Raw genomic sequence first — 15,728 nt, 5'->3', positions numbered from 1 at the left:
TCGAGAAGCATTAGTTACCTCTGAAGTCACTGTGCTCATTAAAACTTTGGCTTCCTAAACTTTGTAATATATTCTAAGAATGTATACTACATTCCATTTTTTGATAGAAGCTTCGGAGCTAGAAAGGTCAATAAACTGACTACCCTAGGTTTGGTCATTTTCCCTCCAAAAGACATTGAGTGTTAAAAGTCCCTCCCGCCAACAAAGCTCACATTATTTCTATAATTCATTCCCTTTTGCCAAGATGTTCTCTCTTACAGAGCAGCAATCAGTCATAGGTTAAAGCAAGCCCCTCAAAATAATTGCCATTCAGAAAACCCATTTGATTATTTGGTGAAGACTTTACTCTGAACAGAAAGCAACATCAAACACCAGCTTCAAAAGTCTTACATGCTGACATGAATTGTCTATAAGATTTGTGTCTCTGACAATGGCTTATAACCTCTCATATTGCATGGGTTTTTTTTTATTTTGGAAGATTTTGCCCTCAGGCACACCCACATAAAAATGACTTATCAAATCTTCATGGGGTTTTTTGTTTGTTTCGTTGGGGTTTTCCAAGTTGTATGAAAATTGTATCTTGGCAAGAGTTTAGAAATGCTAGGAAATTAAAGCTTGACAAAACTGTGGGAGAAAAAAACTCAGCAGACATCATAAAATTAGAAATTTAAGGCATTAAGAAGAATAGTGAAGATTCCAAAATATGAAAGCATATAAATCTGTTGTAAATTTAAATGTAAGAGAGATTGACATAACTTGCACATTTCATGCTAACAAACAGACTCTGCTCAGCTTAAACAGTCACAGGAATGCTGGAAAAAAGCTAAAGCATAAACTTGCATCAATGTTTTACAATGTATGCACCAAACACTTTGTTAGCATCAAGTATAATTAAGCCTAAACTGAGAAAATATGCAAGAACAAGAATAATTTACTGTATTTATAAAAGAAGCAGATGTCATTAAGTAAAAACAAACAAACAAATGTAGGTTCAGTTCTGGTTCACGCAGTCCCAAGTCCTTCACTGTAGCTGTGAGTTCTGTTTTGAGCATCTAAGCAAGTGAGGAAACCTGCCCTGTTTTTTAAATGGGCAAATTACTACCCAAAGTGTTCTTGAGATATTTCAATAACTTTTTTTTTCATTTCATCCCTGTAAATTTATTGCTATTTGTTTTGTTTTTAAATTCCCATGGACCAGAAGCAAAGGCAAGTCTTTGTCATCTCTTATCTTTGCAGAAGAGATGCTCACTCAGCGATATGAAGCCAACACTAACATCTGTGCCATGGATGTGCCACTTCTGCTAAAAGGTACACTGTCTTTACTTTAAACATTCCTCATTCTTTGAAATGTAATATTCTTACTGATAGTTGCTTCCCTGTTGCTTTGCCCCCTCTGCTCTCATCCATATCCAGATTCCCACTTCTCCCTGAAATTGGCAGGATCAAACACTTCCTTGTATTGACTAGTTGCCCCAGGGTTGGGGAGAGCAACAGGGAGTGGTGTCAGTTCACGTGGAAGTCAGAAGAGGATTGTGGAGCAAACACCAAACAAATGCAGAAGGTTAAAAGGGCAGTTCAAAACCTTTACAAAGTTGAGATGGGGTCTCTCAAATCTCCTTACTCATCACAGGAAGGAAGGGAGATTTTCTTTCCCGTGCACTTTTTGGGCAGAGACTCAAACTCAGAAGGACTCCACCAGAAGCACCATGAGGTCAGGAGAAAAGCGTGTCCTCTGTGCCTCTGTCCCAGCTGGGAGCCCAAGTCCTTTCAAGACCAGAAATTGCTGTATCTCCATGAATGAAAGAATATGCACATGAGCAACTGAAAAGACAATGCACTTTTTTTTTTTTTCTGATGGGAATAAGGATTCAGCTGTGACTAAACTGAAGTGTCAGATGAAAACTAAAGACCTCCTGTCTGAAGTCTCAGACCACAAAGTTGACAAAGGCTCAGATCTGGTACAGACTGTGCCAAAAGCTGAAAGGGTGCACAGAAAACTGTCTTCTTTTTTTCCTGAGCAGTTCACTATGGATTAGGTAAAAGTGGGGATATACTGTGCACCAAAGCTGGAGGAAAGTAATTGGGAAAAAACCAAACCAATCAGTGTGAGAAAATACTTTCTATCTACACACAGCACAAACACATTGATATTGTTAGCCTGTCTGGGATCAGAGTCCTGTTGATAGATACATGAAACAACGCCTATAAGACCCCAGTTTAATTATTAGTTACAAGTGTTTATGATAATCAAACCCACATCTCTGGGTGTAAGCACCCAAGTTCTCACCATGCAGGGGTTACTAAGGCATGGTTTACTTCTCACCACCCTCCTCCTCTGCTGAATCATCAGATACCAGCCACAATGGGTCTGGATACCAGACTAACAGGTTCACAGATCCAATACACTCCCCTTTAAGACAAAGCCATTTCTGCAGTTTTTCAATTCTCTTGTTATTGGTCAGGCTTAGTGTTCAGACCAAAACACATCCACTGAAACATATCCTATTCACTGTCAGGCCAAAACATGCCCTATTGGAAAAGGTGAGGCAGCGATGGAGATATTAAAAAAAAGAAAAAAAATCAATATATACACAGCTCTTTCTTAATCACCAGGCAAAGCTGAATTTTACTTCTAATACTGAGCTAACAGGAGCATTAGAAGATGAAAAATTCAGGTCTATTTTACCGGGTAGTGAAACGCTACTGTGTTTCATTTACTCAGTGTTTCATAACACCCAGGTGCACACCTTTCTTCTCATTTTATTTTGCTGTAGGAAACTTCACTTCAGGAAATGAAACCTATGTGCACTCTAAGACCTAAATATTATATAAGAGTGGAAAGCAGATATACATCATCAGCAAACTGTAAAAAGAAGTGCAACAATCAATATTTGACTACAGGGCTCTTAACAAAATTAGAGGATTTGAGGGAAGAACACAAATTTCATAAGGAACTAAAAAACCAACTGGTAATGGTCACACCTGATTTGTCATCATGATACTTTATTTTTCTTAGTATCTTCTACTGAATTCCTCAGAGCTTTCATGGTTATCAAGTAAGATCAGATTTGACTGTGTGAAAGGTAGATAAAGGTTATCTGCATAAAAAAAGAGGAAACTTCTAGTTTCAGGAAATAAAACATTAAAGCTGCAAAGCCAAGTCTGCTGCAAATCCAGACACGGAACTAAAAATTTAAAACCTATGTTTAACCACTAAATCAGTTCTGACAAATAAAGTAACACCTGAAATAGCAAGATCACTAATGGAAAACATTTTGCAAGTAATATAGCATCTTAAAATAGCTGTAATTAGCCATTGCATACAGCAGGTAGTATTACTAGGGAAATAAAAAAATATTTTGCTACATTATGCTGCAGTACTTGTGGAGTATCAGTGACTGTCACTGTGAATGCCATGGAAGTCCATTAGAAAATAAGGAAATGAAAGCCAGAATTGCATCAAAGGCCTCCTGGAGAATAATACTTCATTAAAATCACTTCAGATGAAACAAAATATAACAAAAACCTAAGAATATAACTTTTCTAATGGCTTGCTGTAACTCATTAAAGAAAAAAAAACACCCTACACTCCCCTGTGGGAATTAGTTATAAACGGGAGGAAAACAGTTACCAAAAGAGCTTCCTGAAACACAGCTATGAATGTTTCTCTCAGAATAACTAAAAAGCAGGACTTAGCCAGGAAATCACACTAAGAGCAAACAACATTGCCTTCCTATCAGTCTGCAAAATCTGAACTATACAATAGCTCAATTTCTACCCTTTTTTGAAACAAATCCAAACCAAACCCAAAACCCAATGCCCCCTCCTTCCTATCCCCAGAAACCAACAAGCCTTTCAGCAATTACCTGTGGGAAGAGAAAATGAAAATTAAAAAGTGCATGGATTGAACTTCTATGGCCACAACAGGTCTGGAAAATGGTGGTGTAGTCAAAGTACTTGGCATATAATGACTACAAAAAAGGTCAATTTGATATTGCACTGTCAGAGGAGAGAAACCACTTTCCACTCATGTAGAAACCTGGCACTTGTACCCCAAACAGTAGCTTTTTTGTACATCATGTAGGTATTGACAGTCAGCAAAATTAGCTCCTGTGGTTTTTAAGAGATTTTTTAGACTTCCATAATGAAGATTAGCTTAGTTGTGTTCCTGCATTCCTAAAATACATATTTAATGTTTGGGAAATAAATTCACTCCACTACTTGGAGGCATCTATGTTATTAAAGTTCACTTGCCCCTTCATCCCTCTTCAGTGTGGGGATGTTTGAGCATGTATCATGTGTTCTGCTTCCACCCTTCAATAGCAACGAAAAGGCTTTTCAACATTCAGAATGTAAATCAACTTAAGCAAAACTAACTTAAGGAGTTTGCAACCTGGAGATTGCTATTGGCAATGGTCAGACTCCTAGTAAACTGGTTACCACCTCAATTAACCTAGACATTTTTTGTACTAAATTTCAGCTTGGAAACGTTATTTCTTGCTTACAGTAAGAGCATATGAACTGAACAATGTGGAGTACAGTAAGCAATTCCCTGCTGCCCACAAAGGTACTCAACTCAGCTTTTTCTGAATTCTGTAAGACAGAAGAAAGCTACTGGTATTGCAAAAAGTTATTCTAAATCACAAGCACTAGTTTATCATTATCATGTCTTTTACCTATTAGAGCATTGCAAACTGGTCCTCACATCACATACTGAGGCATATTGTCCATCCAGCAAATGTCAAGATCAAGTAAGATTGTATAATTTCCAGACACTTCCTACTGAAATACACAATTTCAAGTAAAACATATTTGACTAAATCTTCACTGTTTGTTCCTGTCTTCACAGACAGAAATCAATCATGTCAAATCTCAGCTAGGATACAGATCAGTTTTATTTTAGTTTTATAAGAGTGAAAATAGGCTTCTAAACTACTGTACATCTAAACATCAAGCCAAAGCTATTACCTTCCTAATGATCTGCTTGTGTAAAACCACTTTTCAAACTCATATTTTTTTTGCACTGTAGTTTTTGATTTTAACAATTTAATCTCTGTTTTTTAGAAGTGTCATTGTACATCAGAGTGGTTTAATCTCTGTAGCAGAACTATAATGGAAGGCAAGTATTCTCTTATTTATCTTAAATACAGGAATTGAAGAATATAATAACAACAGATGATAAATATTTATTCTTTGGCTAGTCCCAACATATCATGGTTCAGGGCCTTACAACGAACATCTATAGGGTCAGCAAAATCACTCTGAAAAAAAAAATCTTTGCTTCCCTGTCTGAAAACAATCAATATTTTTAAGAAACAAACTAAGAGTTAAATTCAAAATTACTTTTTGCCATATTTGTCAGATGTCTGTGCTACACACCAACTTGTACAAAGCAATGGCACAGATATTTCTCAGTGGTTAAGACAAAAAAGAATTTCCCTGGTGGCAAACAAACTAAGAATAAAAATAAATTTAAGAAAAAAACCTCCAAACCAAACCCACATTAAATGTTTCTTCTTCAACCTTCCTTTGCTTAATTTTCTTTGCTTTATTGTTTTTTTCCTTCCTGAGGTGGTATTAACCATTTGGGGGAAAGAGAGGGGATGTAACTGAAGTTAAAGTAAAAAAAATCATCTTTAAACTTAAAGTTGAAGGAAACATTTTCATGTTCAGTAAATAACAATCTGCCTTTGGCACCTGCCATTGTCCACTATCTATATCTTCAACTGTACTTATGTTCCTATGGTACGTACTGCATCAACCTCAAGGAACTGCACAGCCTTTACAACTCTTCTGCAGCTCTAAAGATTCCCAGGAAAACCATAAGGTACACAATGTGAGGAAGGCAGCTATTGCTTAACTAGCTCTCAGCCACACCCATTTTCCTGGCAGATGGGTAGGTATGATTATGTACAAGTCACTGAACTCTGTTTTTACCCTGCAACCTTCCATTTTCATCCCAGCAACTCTCCTTTGAACTTCTAGGCAAGTCTTTAGTTTGTTGGATTCACTTAGCCGGAGCATGTTTTGTGGTTCAACTAATTGCTACCTGACATGCAGCAAAGTGCTACATGTAACCAGAGTTTGAATTTCAGCTGGAAGCAAGAGCTGTACCCTTTCATTTATTTAGTGTGTGGGCAGGCTTTCCAAAGGCATTGCTTAGCTAGCTAAACCTGTTCAGCTCCTAAATTAGGAGCAAAAGCTTTCTAACTTGCTTCCAATAGAAGCACATAGACTTATACAACAACCTTTGTATGCAAAAAAGAAACCAGCCTCATTCCTTAGCTTTGAATTCTTTGGACAATGTTTTAACTCAACACCGCTCAATTTCAGGAGGAGATAAAACAGGAGGACTTAAGATGACTCAGCTGACTGCATTGCAATGCACAGCACAAAAAGACCTTTCAGCTTTAGAAAAGCCCCCGTTAAGGTCAGAGGGTGTGAGCCTGCAAGGCTTCAGGTCAGCTGCCACCCTGCACCTTAGGAACCCACCAGCAGTCACAAGTCTCAGATGTGGTCTAGGAAGCCATCAGTCCATGCTCTGAGGAGAGAATGTGTTATGTAAGGCACCACCGACAGAGCCCAGAAAGCTGAAAACTGACAGGCTCCTGACCAGCAATGCCTCACCTCCAAGTTGACAGAGCTCACAAGAATTTGAAAAGCTTGCACAGAGTCCATGGTATTTACTTCAAAGAAACACCAGCTCAGAAACAGATTCTGCACCTTTGCAGGTTCAGAGCGGCTTCCTCAGTAGCACCCAATTACTGCACACCACGCAGCAGCGCTGGTCCTGCAGGTCAGGCCACTTCCAGGCCCCAAGGTCAGGCTGGTTCAGAGGTCGTAACAGGGACTGAAGAACAAGTCACCCCGTTCATTTAACCAAGAAACTCTGGGGGCCATATTAATTTCATTGCCTTATTACTTTTCTTTCTTGGTCATGCAGGCCCTGTTTAGCAGCCCTAGATGATATGGTTGTGGTTTTAATGGAGATTCTTTGATTTCCATATTTTTCTGTTATTGCATACCTGGATTTGTAACCTGAATGGTTCTTTGGAAACATGGAATTCCATACAAATAATATGATAAAAGAGCTCAGGAATTTTAATGTGCAAAGCAAGGCAGAGCTGTACCTGCATCCTTAAGCTGTTTGGATTCATTTCCCAAATGTCTACTGTTTTGAGCTTACAGACCACTGAAAACTTTGACAACTCATGTGGTTTTTTTCTGAAAAAAGTTCACTGGAAAACTTTGAGGCTTCAAGTTGCTGAAATTTGACAAGGAGGAGGCCACAACTGTTTTAAGATCAGCAGCAGAGCAGAAATCAGTTGTCTTCTATCGAAACTTTCAGAAAAAGTCTGTGGTCAATAACAATGTTCTACAGGAGTGTTTAAAGTCTCACAGGGGCTCCTGAGTGAGCTACCTGGAATAGCTGCCCCCTCAAAGCTTAGTGACATGGCTAAATAAAAAGTGAGCATCTGCTTGGGAGGCACTATTTTTCATCCAGTTTATTTTCAGACATAATTACTGAAAACTAGTATTAATGATTGAGAGTAACAAACTAGTATTGGGGAGTACACTGCCAAAGGTTTTGAATAGCAGTTAAACCACCAATATACAGTTTGGTTTTGTATTCCTTGCCATACAACCTCAATTGAGACAATTTTCTCTGTCTCAACTCCCTCAATTAAAAAGAGATTGTTTCCTTAATCATCCAACACTTAGTTTTGACATCCCTGAAAGAAGTGAAATAAGAATTAACATTACAAAAAGAATTACAGCAAAATAAAATGTTTTCAGATTTCAAAAAAATTACTCAGAAGCTGTAATGGCTTTCAACCAATTATTGTCTCTGTTCAACTTGCATAGGACAATTAAGCTTCTTTCATATGCTAGAGAAGCAAATCACTGAAGAATAGAACTAAAGTCAAAATACCTATGTAAGGGAAATGATGATGGCTAGTAAACTAAAGCTGGGAGAAAAACAAGACTTCCAAATGCATTCTTATCATAGCTTTCTTAAAGCTCATCCTTATATGGTTTATGGAAACAAAATATCCACCCCACGGAACCCATGACTCATAAAACTCAAAACATGAGTTTTAACCATCATCTGAAGTGAAGCCTGTATTGTTAATAGCTTGCAATCCTTTCTATACTTGTATTCTTCTGCTTGCTCCTCTTCTTTTTTCTTACAATAGCCTCTCCTGTCGTTTGATTTAGCATTTATACTTTTTTCTCACCTTTCTGTAGAGAAATTTAGACTTAAAAATTTTAGAACTTCTGATCCCCCTGTAACAGTGACTAAGGCTGGCTCTTCGGATCCATGGTGCCATTCCCTGCAATGCTGATTTTTATTTCTGAGAAATTAAATAGATTACTGCTAGCCTACACTATGGGAATATTTCAACACCTGAGTAGCAAAGGACTCAAGTTTCTTAAAACCTGGTCTACTTCAAGGTGCCTCACTTCCCCATCTACAAAATGGGAACAAGAGCATCCATTATGTCTATATAGTTTGTCAGAACACACACCCAAGAGCATGATTCTCAAAGCAATAAATGATAATATCATTATATTGTTTTCTAACAAAAGCAAAACTGGAACCAATCAAAAATAGTAAGAAAAAAGTATACTGAGCTAGTCTTACTGCTGGATTGGTTAACTTGAAAAACTATCTTAGAAAATAGAATTCAAATGATCCATAACATTTTTTCCCTATTATCCCACCTCAAATCATGAGCATTTCAGCTGTTCTTAAGCTAGAAATCTAGACTTCATGGTTTCTGAAAGAAAAAAACAGAAAGATGAGGGAGAAAAGTATGATAAATATTTGTACTCAAGCAGGCAGGTAAAATAAATGGCTTTTGAGTTTACCAAATGCAGAAGTCAGCCTTAAGGCTCATCTAAATTTTGCCTCTGAGTCCTGTCAACATGGACATCAAAAATGCCCATGAGGCCCAAGGCTCACCTGTGACACTTGGGCAACCCTATGCTTTAAAAAGGTTTAAGGGGGAAAAAGAATACAAAAAACCCCCCACCCAAATAAACCCCAAACCCATAGCCATCACTGAAATTCATCTACTGCTTTCTAACAGCCATGTTCCTCCACTGAAGAGCTGGAAGCAGAATGGTAGTAACTGCTCACTGACAGCTTACTGTACCCAAAAAGATTTCTGAAGCACATGATATAGTGGCAGAGAGGTAAACAACCTTGAGAATCCTCCTTTCACTTCCCAAGCCAAGTGATCTCAGCACCTGAATTTATTACGCAGTAAGACATTCCTTTACAAATCATACTATACCTGTGCAGATCTGTTTTACGAAATAGAGAGGTAAATAAGTTCTATATTATTATAATAAAAGCAAAACCAAAAACTCTCCATCTTTTTTGTTTTACTTTTATCCCTGTATTACTCACTGACACTTTTTCTAGAAGTTTCACAGGTATCATGATCTCATGCATCTGTAGAAATACACAATTCTTTATCTTTCTTACTTCCAAAGAATCATTAAGGCAAAAGTCTAGAGAAACAGTCCCCAAAAATAATATTTTAAAAATAGGTGGTGGCTCATAGCTGTTCAGAAACTTACAGATTTATTTATAAAAGTCCATGCTAAGTTCCTGAACTTGAAAATATATCTGAACTTGAAAAAGCAAGCATCTGGTTTCCATCTGTCCTCATGGGAACCAGGAATGGTTTTAGCTGAAAATAAAATATTGGGGTGCAAAAGAGCAAGATCTCAGGGAGGCAGGAATGAATAGAAAGAAAAATTCTGGGGGAGAAGGAGGGGAATCTATCAAGAAGCTAAAAATCACAGGTTACAAAATAAAAAGAACAGAAGAAAAACACACTCCATAATTTTGAGCCATATATAGTATGAAAAATGAGCAAATAACATGCCAAAAGTTAGAATTTCATTTCACAATTTAAAAAAAAGTATAACTTTAATACCAAACAGTGAAACTTGTTTACAGAACTAATCGATTTTAAAGACATGTACCTGAAAATACTTGCCAACATATGCAAATGTTAAGAACCTCCTACTGCATACATGGCTGGCAAGCACAATATCATCCATTTGTATTTAAGCAATCTCTGAGCAAAGTGGACTTGCAATGGTGACAGCTGCACTTCCAGTCCTTTTCTGAGGCACAGAACAATTCCATATTTAAAAAACAAGCTGCAATACTCTCTTATGCAGGACAAAGGGAAGCTTTTATTCACACTTCAAATATTTTGCCAGCATTCAGTCACAAAACATCTAAATTGGTTTTCCACAAGAGGTACATGCACATCTGCCTCCATAAATATACTACTTTAAACCTGTAAGCAAAGTTATTGAAGATACTGCTTTAAATATCCCTTCCAACCTCCCAGGCAAGCTACTTCTTGCCTCTTGTTTTGTTTGTCTTAATTGTATTTTTTCCGCTTTGCACATTAAGAATAGAAGAAGCCAAGTGAAAACCTGAATAGGTTAACTATCAAGTTAAAATATCTATAATAAAGAATCTGATCATAAAGAATATCCTCTCTCACCTGTGCCATGAAGACTCAGGAAGTTTCCTTCGTAGCTTTAAAAAGGTAAGGTGTTGTCATGCCCTGGCCACAGAATCTGTGTCAAATCATAACTGATCAAGAGTGAAGCAGGCATCCACAGATCAGTGCACAGCACTTCTTACAATTTATTGTGAATAAAAGTCACTTGGTTCTACCACAAAAATGTACCAAATTGAACTTATGGTTCCCACAACTAACTCGCTCAAACTGAGTTCTTTCACACCTTTGATAAACACCACATGGACATGCTCACAGTGCAAAAGCCATTACCTTAAGCCATAATGCTCTTCCATTTTTCTTGGACCTCAAAGTAACACCACTAACCATCTCATCATTGTGTTCTTTTAAAGCAACAGCAAACTAAGTATCTAAGAATTTATGTAGTCTTTCAACTTTCTTGCACTCTAGTTCAAGCTACCAGTAGACTATATGAAAGTAGATAAAATCTGAGAAGTGTAAAAACTAAAGACAATTAAAAGCAGTAATAACTTATCAGATTTCCCTATATGTGGCACCAGCCCGTATTTTGAAGGCCAATTTTGTTTCACATTGACAGCATCTCTTTAGTCTTGCATGTGAACAATAACAGCCTAAAATATTTTATTTAGTTCTGTTTTGATTTGGGAAAAGAGGCAGGAACAGAAGAATTTAAGTATGGAGAAACCTCAATATTAAAATGGCTTATCTTGCCACACTTTTTATACTCTTAAGCTGTCCTTCCCATGGGCAGCCAGCATCTCAAGTTAGCATGAGCCAGTCTGACTCCAAGAAGCATTTTCTTCCAAGCTATAAAGATCAAATAAGCAACCAAAGCAAATCTGTTAAACAGCAGAGCAAGGAAGTTTTCACAGGCAGAGGAGTCAGGGCAGCACTGTCTACAGCTTTGGTTTCTTGGGATCCAGGCAGAATTCAAAACAGCTGAGACCATGAGACTGCAAACCAGCAGAGCCACAAGACAGGACATCTATCCCACCCTCAGATGCTGGGACCAAGGCTATTCCTTTGATCTCTGTTAGTTTGATCCTGACTTAGTCTTCAGCTGTCAGGTAGCCAACAGCGGTGAGTCAGATGCTAGACTAGGTAGGAAGGGTGAGAACAGGAGGGGACTGGGCTAACCCATGATTAATTCGATTTTCAAACCACTCATCTCTGTACCCAACCAGAAGCAGCCTCAGACAAGTCATTGCCTGACCGAGACACACCTTCTATAACTTTCCTATATCTGATATTAACCCTGCCCATCCAATTATGGTGACAGGAGAAAGGGGGCCACCCCCTGCTCCCCTTCATTCCCAGCTGCTTCTGGAGTGACTCAGTGGGCTCCTGGAAAGTGTATTTCTAAACAACCTGCCTGTCTCATTGGGAGTCAGAAAAGCAAATGACATACTAGATACTAGAGCTGGTATAATACCTCTCTTTCATCAAGAAACTTTTAATGCCACCTTTACAAGTTTCGCTCCAGAAGATGCTCTAGGCACAAACCACACCACAAGATACTCCTTTCCTCAGAGACTGAGAAAAGGGAATCCCTTATTAAGGGTAGCTAAGGACAAAAGGACAGGACAACAAGAAAAACAAGAAACGACAAGCAGGGATGAACTGTAGACTCTTACAGAAGAAAGCACTCATACAACCATTCAAATACATGTCACTTAGGGCTGGGAACAGGCACCCCCACCCTGCAGAGATGGATGTTTGTCAGATCTACAACCATGTCACGTCTTCAACGCCAATAAACTCTCAGAGACACATAGTCTGTTCATTAAGGGCAGGATAATTTGCCACAAAAGACATAAGTAACTGGTAAAAAGATATGTTACGGACCTCAACCAACATCCATCAAGGAACTTTGCACTGCTAAAGGCAGGCACGAACAGCAATCATGGGGTATAGCTGCTGTTGTTTTCTTTGAAAACAAGAAAAGATGTTTCCCCCTATGTGATGGATTCAGAGGCCAATCCTCCTCCAAGATGTTAACCCATATCATTAAATCAAAATAGCAGTCTTCTAACAAAAGATAATATTTAGCCCTGGGAGACTTCTGAGAGCTTGAAGGAATTTCTTGCTTGTGCTGCTGCTCTTCCTGCTCCAGGTTCAATAACCCATATGTGAGCATCCTGTTCCCTTCTTCCAACACCTACCAAAACATAGTCCCAGGCTAACAGAGGTATGCTGGGATTGAATAAACTCTATGTTTCAGGAATAAGACTTGACCAAGATGTTACCTCTATAGCAGATTCTTCAACTAGCAAAGGGAGGCTGATACTTTGTGAAATGGTAGTATCACTTCAGGAAAGGTACCTCAGAGACTCTGAGTATTTTCATCCATTTAACTCAGGGTTTAACTGTTTAAATCCATCATTTTGTTTGCCAATAACAATGATGCTGTTGGACTTGACCCAAAAAAGAAATGCCCCTAGTTAGCTGGGACAGGTTAAAAAAAGCCTGAATAAGACCTCGTTTTGCTTAAACAAGTGAATTAAACAAAACTGAAGCTCAAAAGGAACTAGAAGAGATGACATAAGGTTAGAAAAGGTCTTTGTCAACTCACATAATTAACATCTAATGACTTTTCTAAAACACTATAAATCAAGACAGATTTCAGGGTATGGCAGCACATCTTTCAATCATTTCCACTTAATTCCATGTACTTTGGCAAACCACTTACATGTTTTTATTCTCCAAACAACAGTTACAATGATGATCAATTCTCTTTAAATAAAGGTATCTTACCTCTGCAGAGTCATGTTCAAATTGCCTGTACATGCCTTGATCTTGTTTTGTGCTTCTAGATGAGTCATCCCATCTGTGCTTATCCCGTCAATGGTGAGAACCACATCACCTATCCCCACATGTGCTCGGGCTGCTTTGCCTCCATCATTAAGCTGAAACATCACAAGAATGGTAAATGAGAAACTTGGATGGTTTATGTTTATATTGAACACAAAATCACAATATCTTATTCACAGTGCTGTTTCACAGAAAGAAAAAAAAAAAAAGATATCTTTTCTCCTTTGTGAGTCCTGTGAACATATCCCTGTGAAAACTGCTGCAATATTTAAAGGTACTCATTCTTATTTCACTTCAATGACAGGAAAAGTACTGCATAGTATTGCCTGTTTTTCAGAATCAAACTCCACTTTACTGGCTAGAAGCTATGGACATTCACTGAGACACAAGCAGGGACAGGAACTCACAGTCTCCTGCATGCCAAGTTCCAGTTGCTTTTCTCTTCATATATGAAATTTTTCTCACAAGAGGAGAAAGGCTGTAAACCAGCTTTTTCTATTCTAGATTTTCCACTTAAGTATCTTTTTGAAGTTCATTAATTTATTTATCTATAACTGGTCATGTGTGTGGAAGACTCCATTAATAGTGAAGATAACTTTTTCCTAGCTGCAACTACTAGAAAGTCAAAAGTTCAACATTACAGACTGACCAGTTACAGGATACTATTTTGCCTTTCTCTCTGTAGGTTTACAGCCCCCAGTGACCTGCAGTATATTCAGACAAGAATAAGAAAGGCCTCTTGAGCAGTTTGACTCTTTGATCGAGGTCATTGTCGTAGTTCAGCTCAACTGCCTTTGGTCCACTTGAATGAAACAGTCTTGCAACAGAAACCTTTGTAAAGTTCATATTATTGGCTCCAACTGAACAATAAATTAATATTTTCATATGATACCACTGATTTCGACTACCTTCATTCCCAAGAACAGATACAGAAATAAAGCGACACATGGTAAGATCTACGCACTGATTAGTAACCCTGTCTTCAACCTCCTAATCATTTTATAACTGGCTGCAAAGAGCAGTCCTGGATGGCGCAAATTCCCTCTTTTTTCCAGATGCATTTCCTATCTTGCAGTAGAGATGTTGTAGCTGCTGGTGCTGTACATACAAACCCACACAACTCAGTCATTTGCCTGCAAGCACGAGTCTGTTCCTTGAAGAAATCAGTGTTTCTAGGGAAATCCTGCAAACAGCAGAGCTGCTTCATTTCCAGAAGTGAAATTCACCATCGGGCCCAACTGTGCTATAGCACATGACTTGAGAACTGAAGTTGTTTAGCCTTGAGAAAAGAAGGCTGAGGGGAGATATTATCACTCTACAACTATCTGAAAGGAGGTTGTAGTGAGGTGGGAGTCAAGTCCCTCCTCCCAGGTAACAAAGGACAGGACAAGAGCAAAGGCTCTCAAGTTGCACTAGGGGAGGCATAGTTTGGATGTAAGGAAAAATTTCTTCATGGAAAGCACAGTCAACTATTGGAAGAGGCTGCCCAGAGAAGTTCCCCAGAAGTGTTCAAAAAATGTGTGGATATGGCAACTGAGGATATTGTTTAGTAGTGAACCTGGTGGTGGTGGTGCTAGGTTGATGGTTGGACTTGGTGGCCCTTAGAGGTCTTTTCCAACCTTAACAATTCTATGATTCTATAATTTCCCTGAGGTAGGCAGAAGGAAGGCTTTCCTTTCTGCTGTTTTTCACTGCCCCTGTTTTAGGTCATTCAGTAGGGACCAAGAAGTTTTGGTTCCTTGTTGTTCCTTTACAAAGTGCAGTCACCAGTCTCCACATCAATCACGTCAAGAAGAAATGAGGTCAAGTCTTGAAAATTGTCTATGGCAAAGAGGTAATAATGCATGAAACACTAGGGGCTCCGTCTTTGCATTTGTGCATGAATGGTTGTTTGACCAGGTAAACCTGTGGAAAGTGTCCCATCAGCCTACCTAATATGGTTAAGCCTTTCCTGAAATCCAGGAGACTGTGATACACAACAGCTGTGACATCTGTACTGGATGGCATCTGCAGACAAATACTTTAACTGAGAAAAAAGTATTGTGTAATGGTGCAAGACAAATGCAAACGCAAAACTCCAAAAATGTTACCATTTGACAACATATAGACTAAACCCAAGAAATTTCACATTCAGTGGATCACAGCTGCCATTTTTCAACATCAGTTCCATACTTGCTGATTGCAGTAGCAATCTCTAGCAGCTAAAAACAATAGACAAAATTCTAAGCAACATCAGCAAAATCCTTCCATTTGATGTTAGCCTGGTGAAAGGAGAGGCCTGAGATGCAGGAAGACTTGTCATATCTTCAGATTCAAAACAGCAGCCAGTCCCTCAGCATTACAAGTCAACATAGCAATTTTATCCAGAGTTGAAAACAG

General features: G+C 38.5%; 1 protein-coding gene across 12 annotated transcripts in view; it reads right to left on the bottom strand.

The window, feature by feature from the left end:
• The window catches only part of PDLIM5 (PDZ and LIM domain 5), a 126,648-nt gene that overhangs the window by 71,705 nt on the left and 39,215 nt on the right, over positions 1 to 15,728 (bottom strand). For all 12 annotated transcript variants that reach the window (XM_064651929.1, XM_064651930.1, XM_064651928.1 and 9 more), the window contains exon 3: positions 13,293 to 13,444. In XM_064651929.1, the coding sequence (XP_064507999.1) occupies positions 13,293 to 13,444 (152 nt within the window). The remainder of the gene's footprint in view (positions 1 to 13,292; positions 13,445 to 15,728) is intronic.

Source organism: Pseudopipra pipra, chromosome 4 (assembly GCF_036250125.1).
Source record: "Pseudopipra pipra isolate bDixPip1 chromosome 4, bDixPip1.hap1, whole genome shotgun sequence".
Classification (NCBI taxonomy): domain Eukaryota; kingdom Metazoa; phylum Chordata; class Aves; order Passeriformes; family Pipridae; genus Pseudopipra; species Pseudopipra pipra.
The sequence above is the reverse complement of the archived record's forward strand: the minus strand, read 5'-3'. Positions and strand labels throughout refer to the sequence as shown.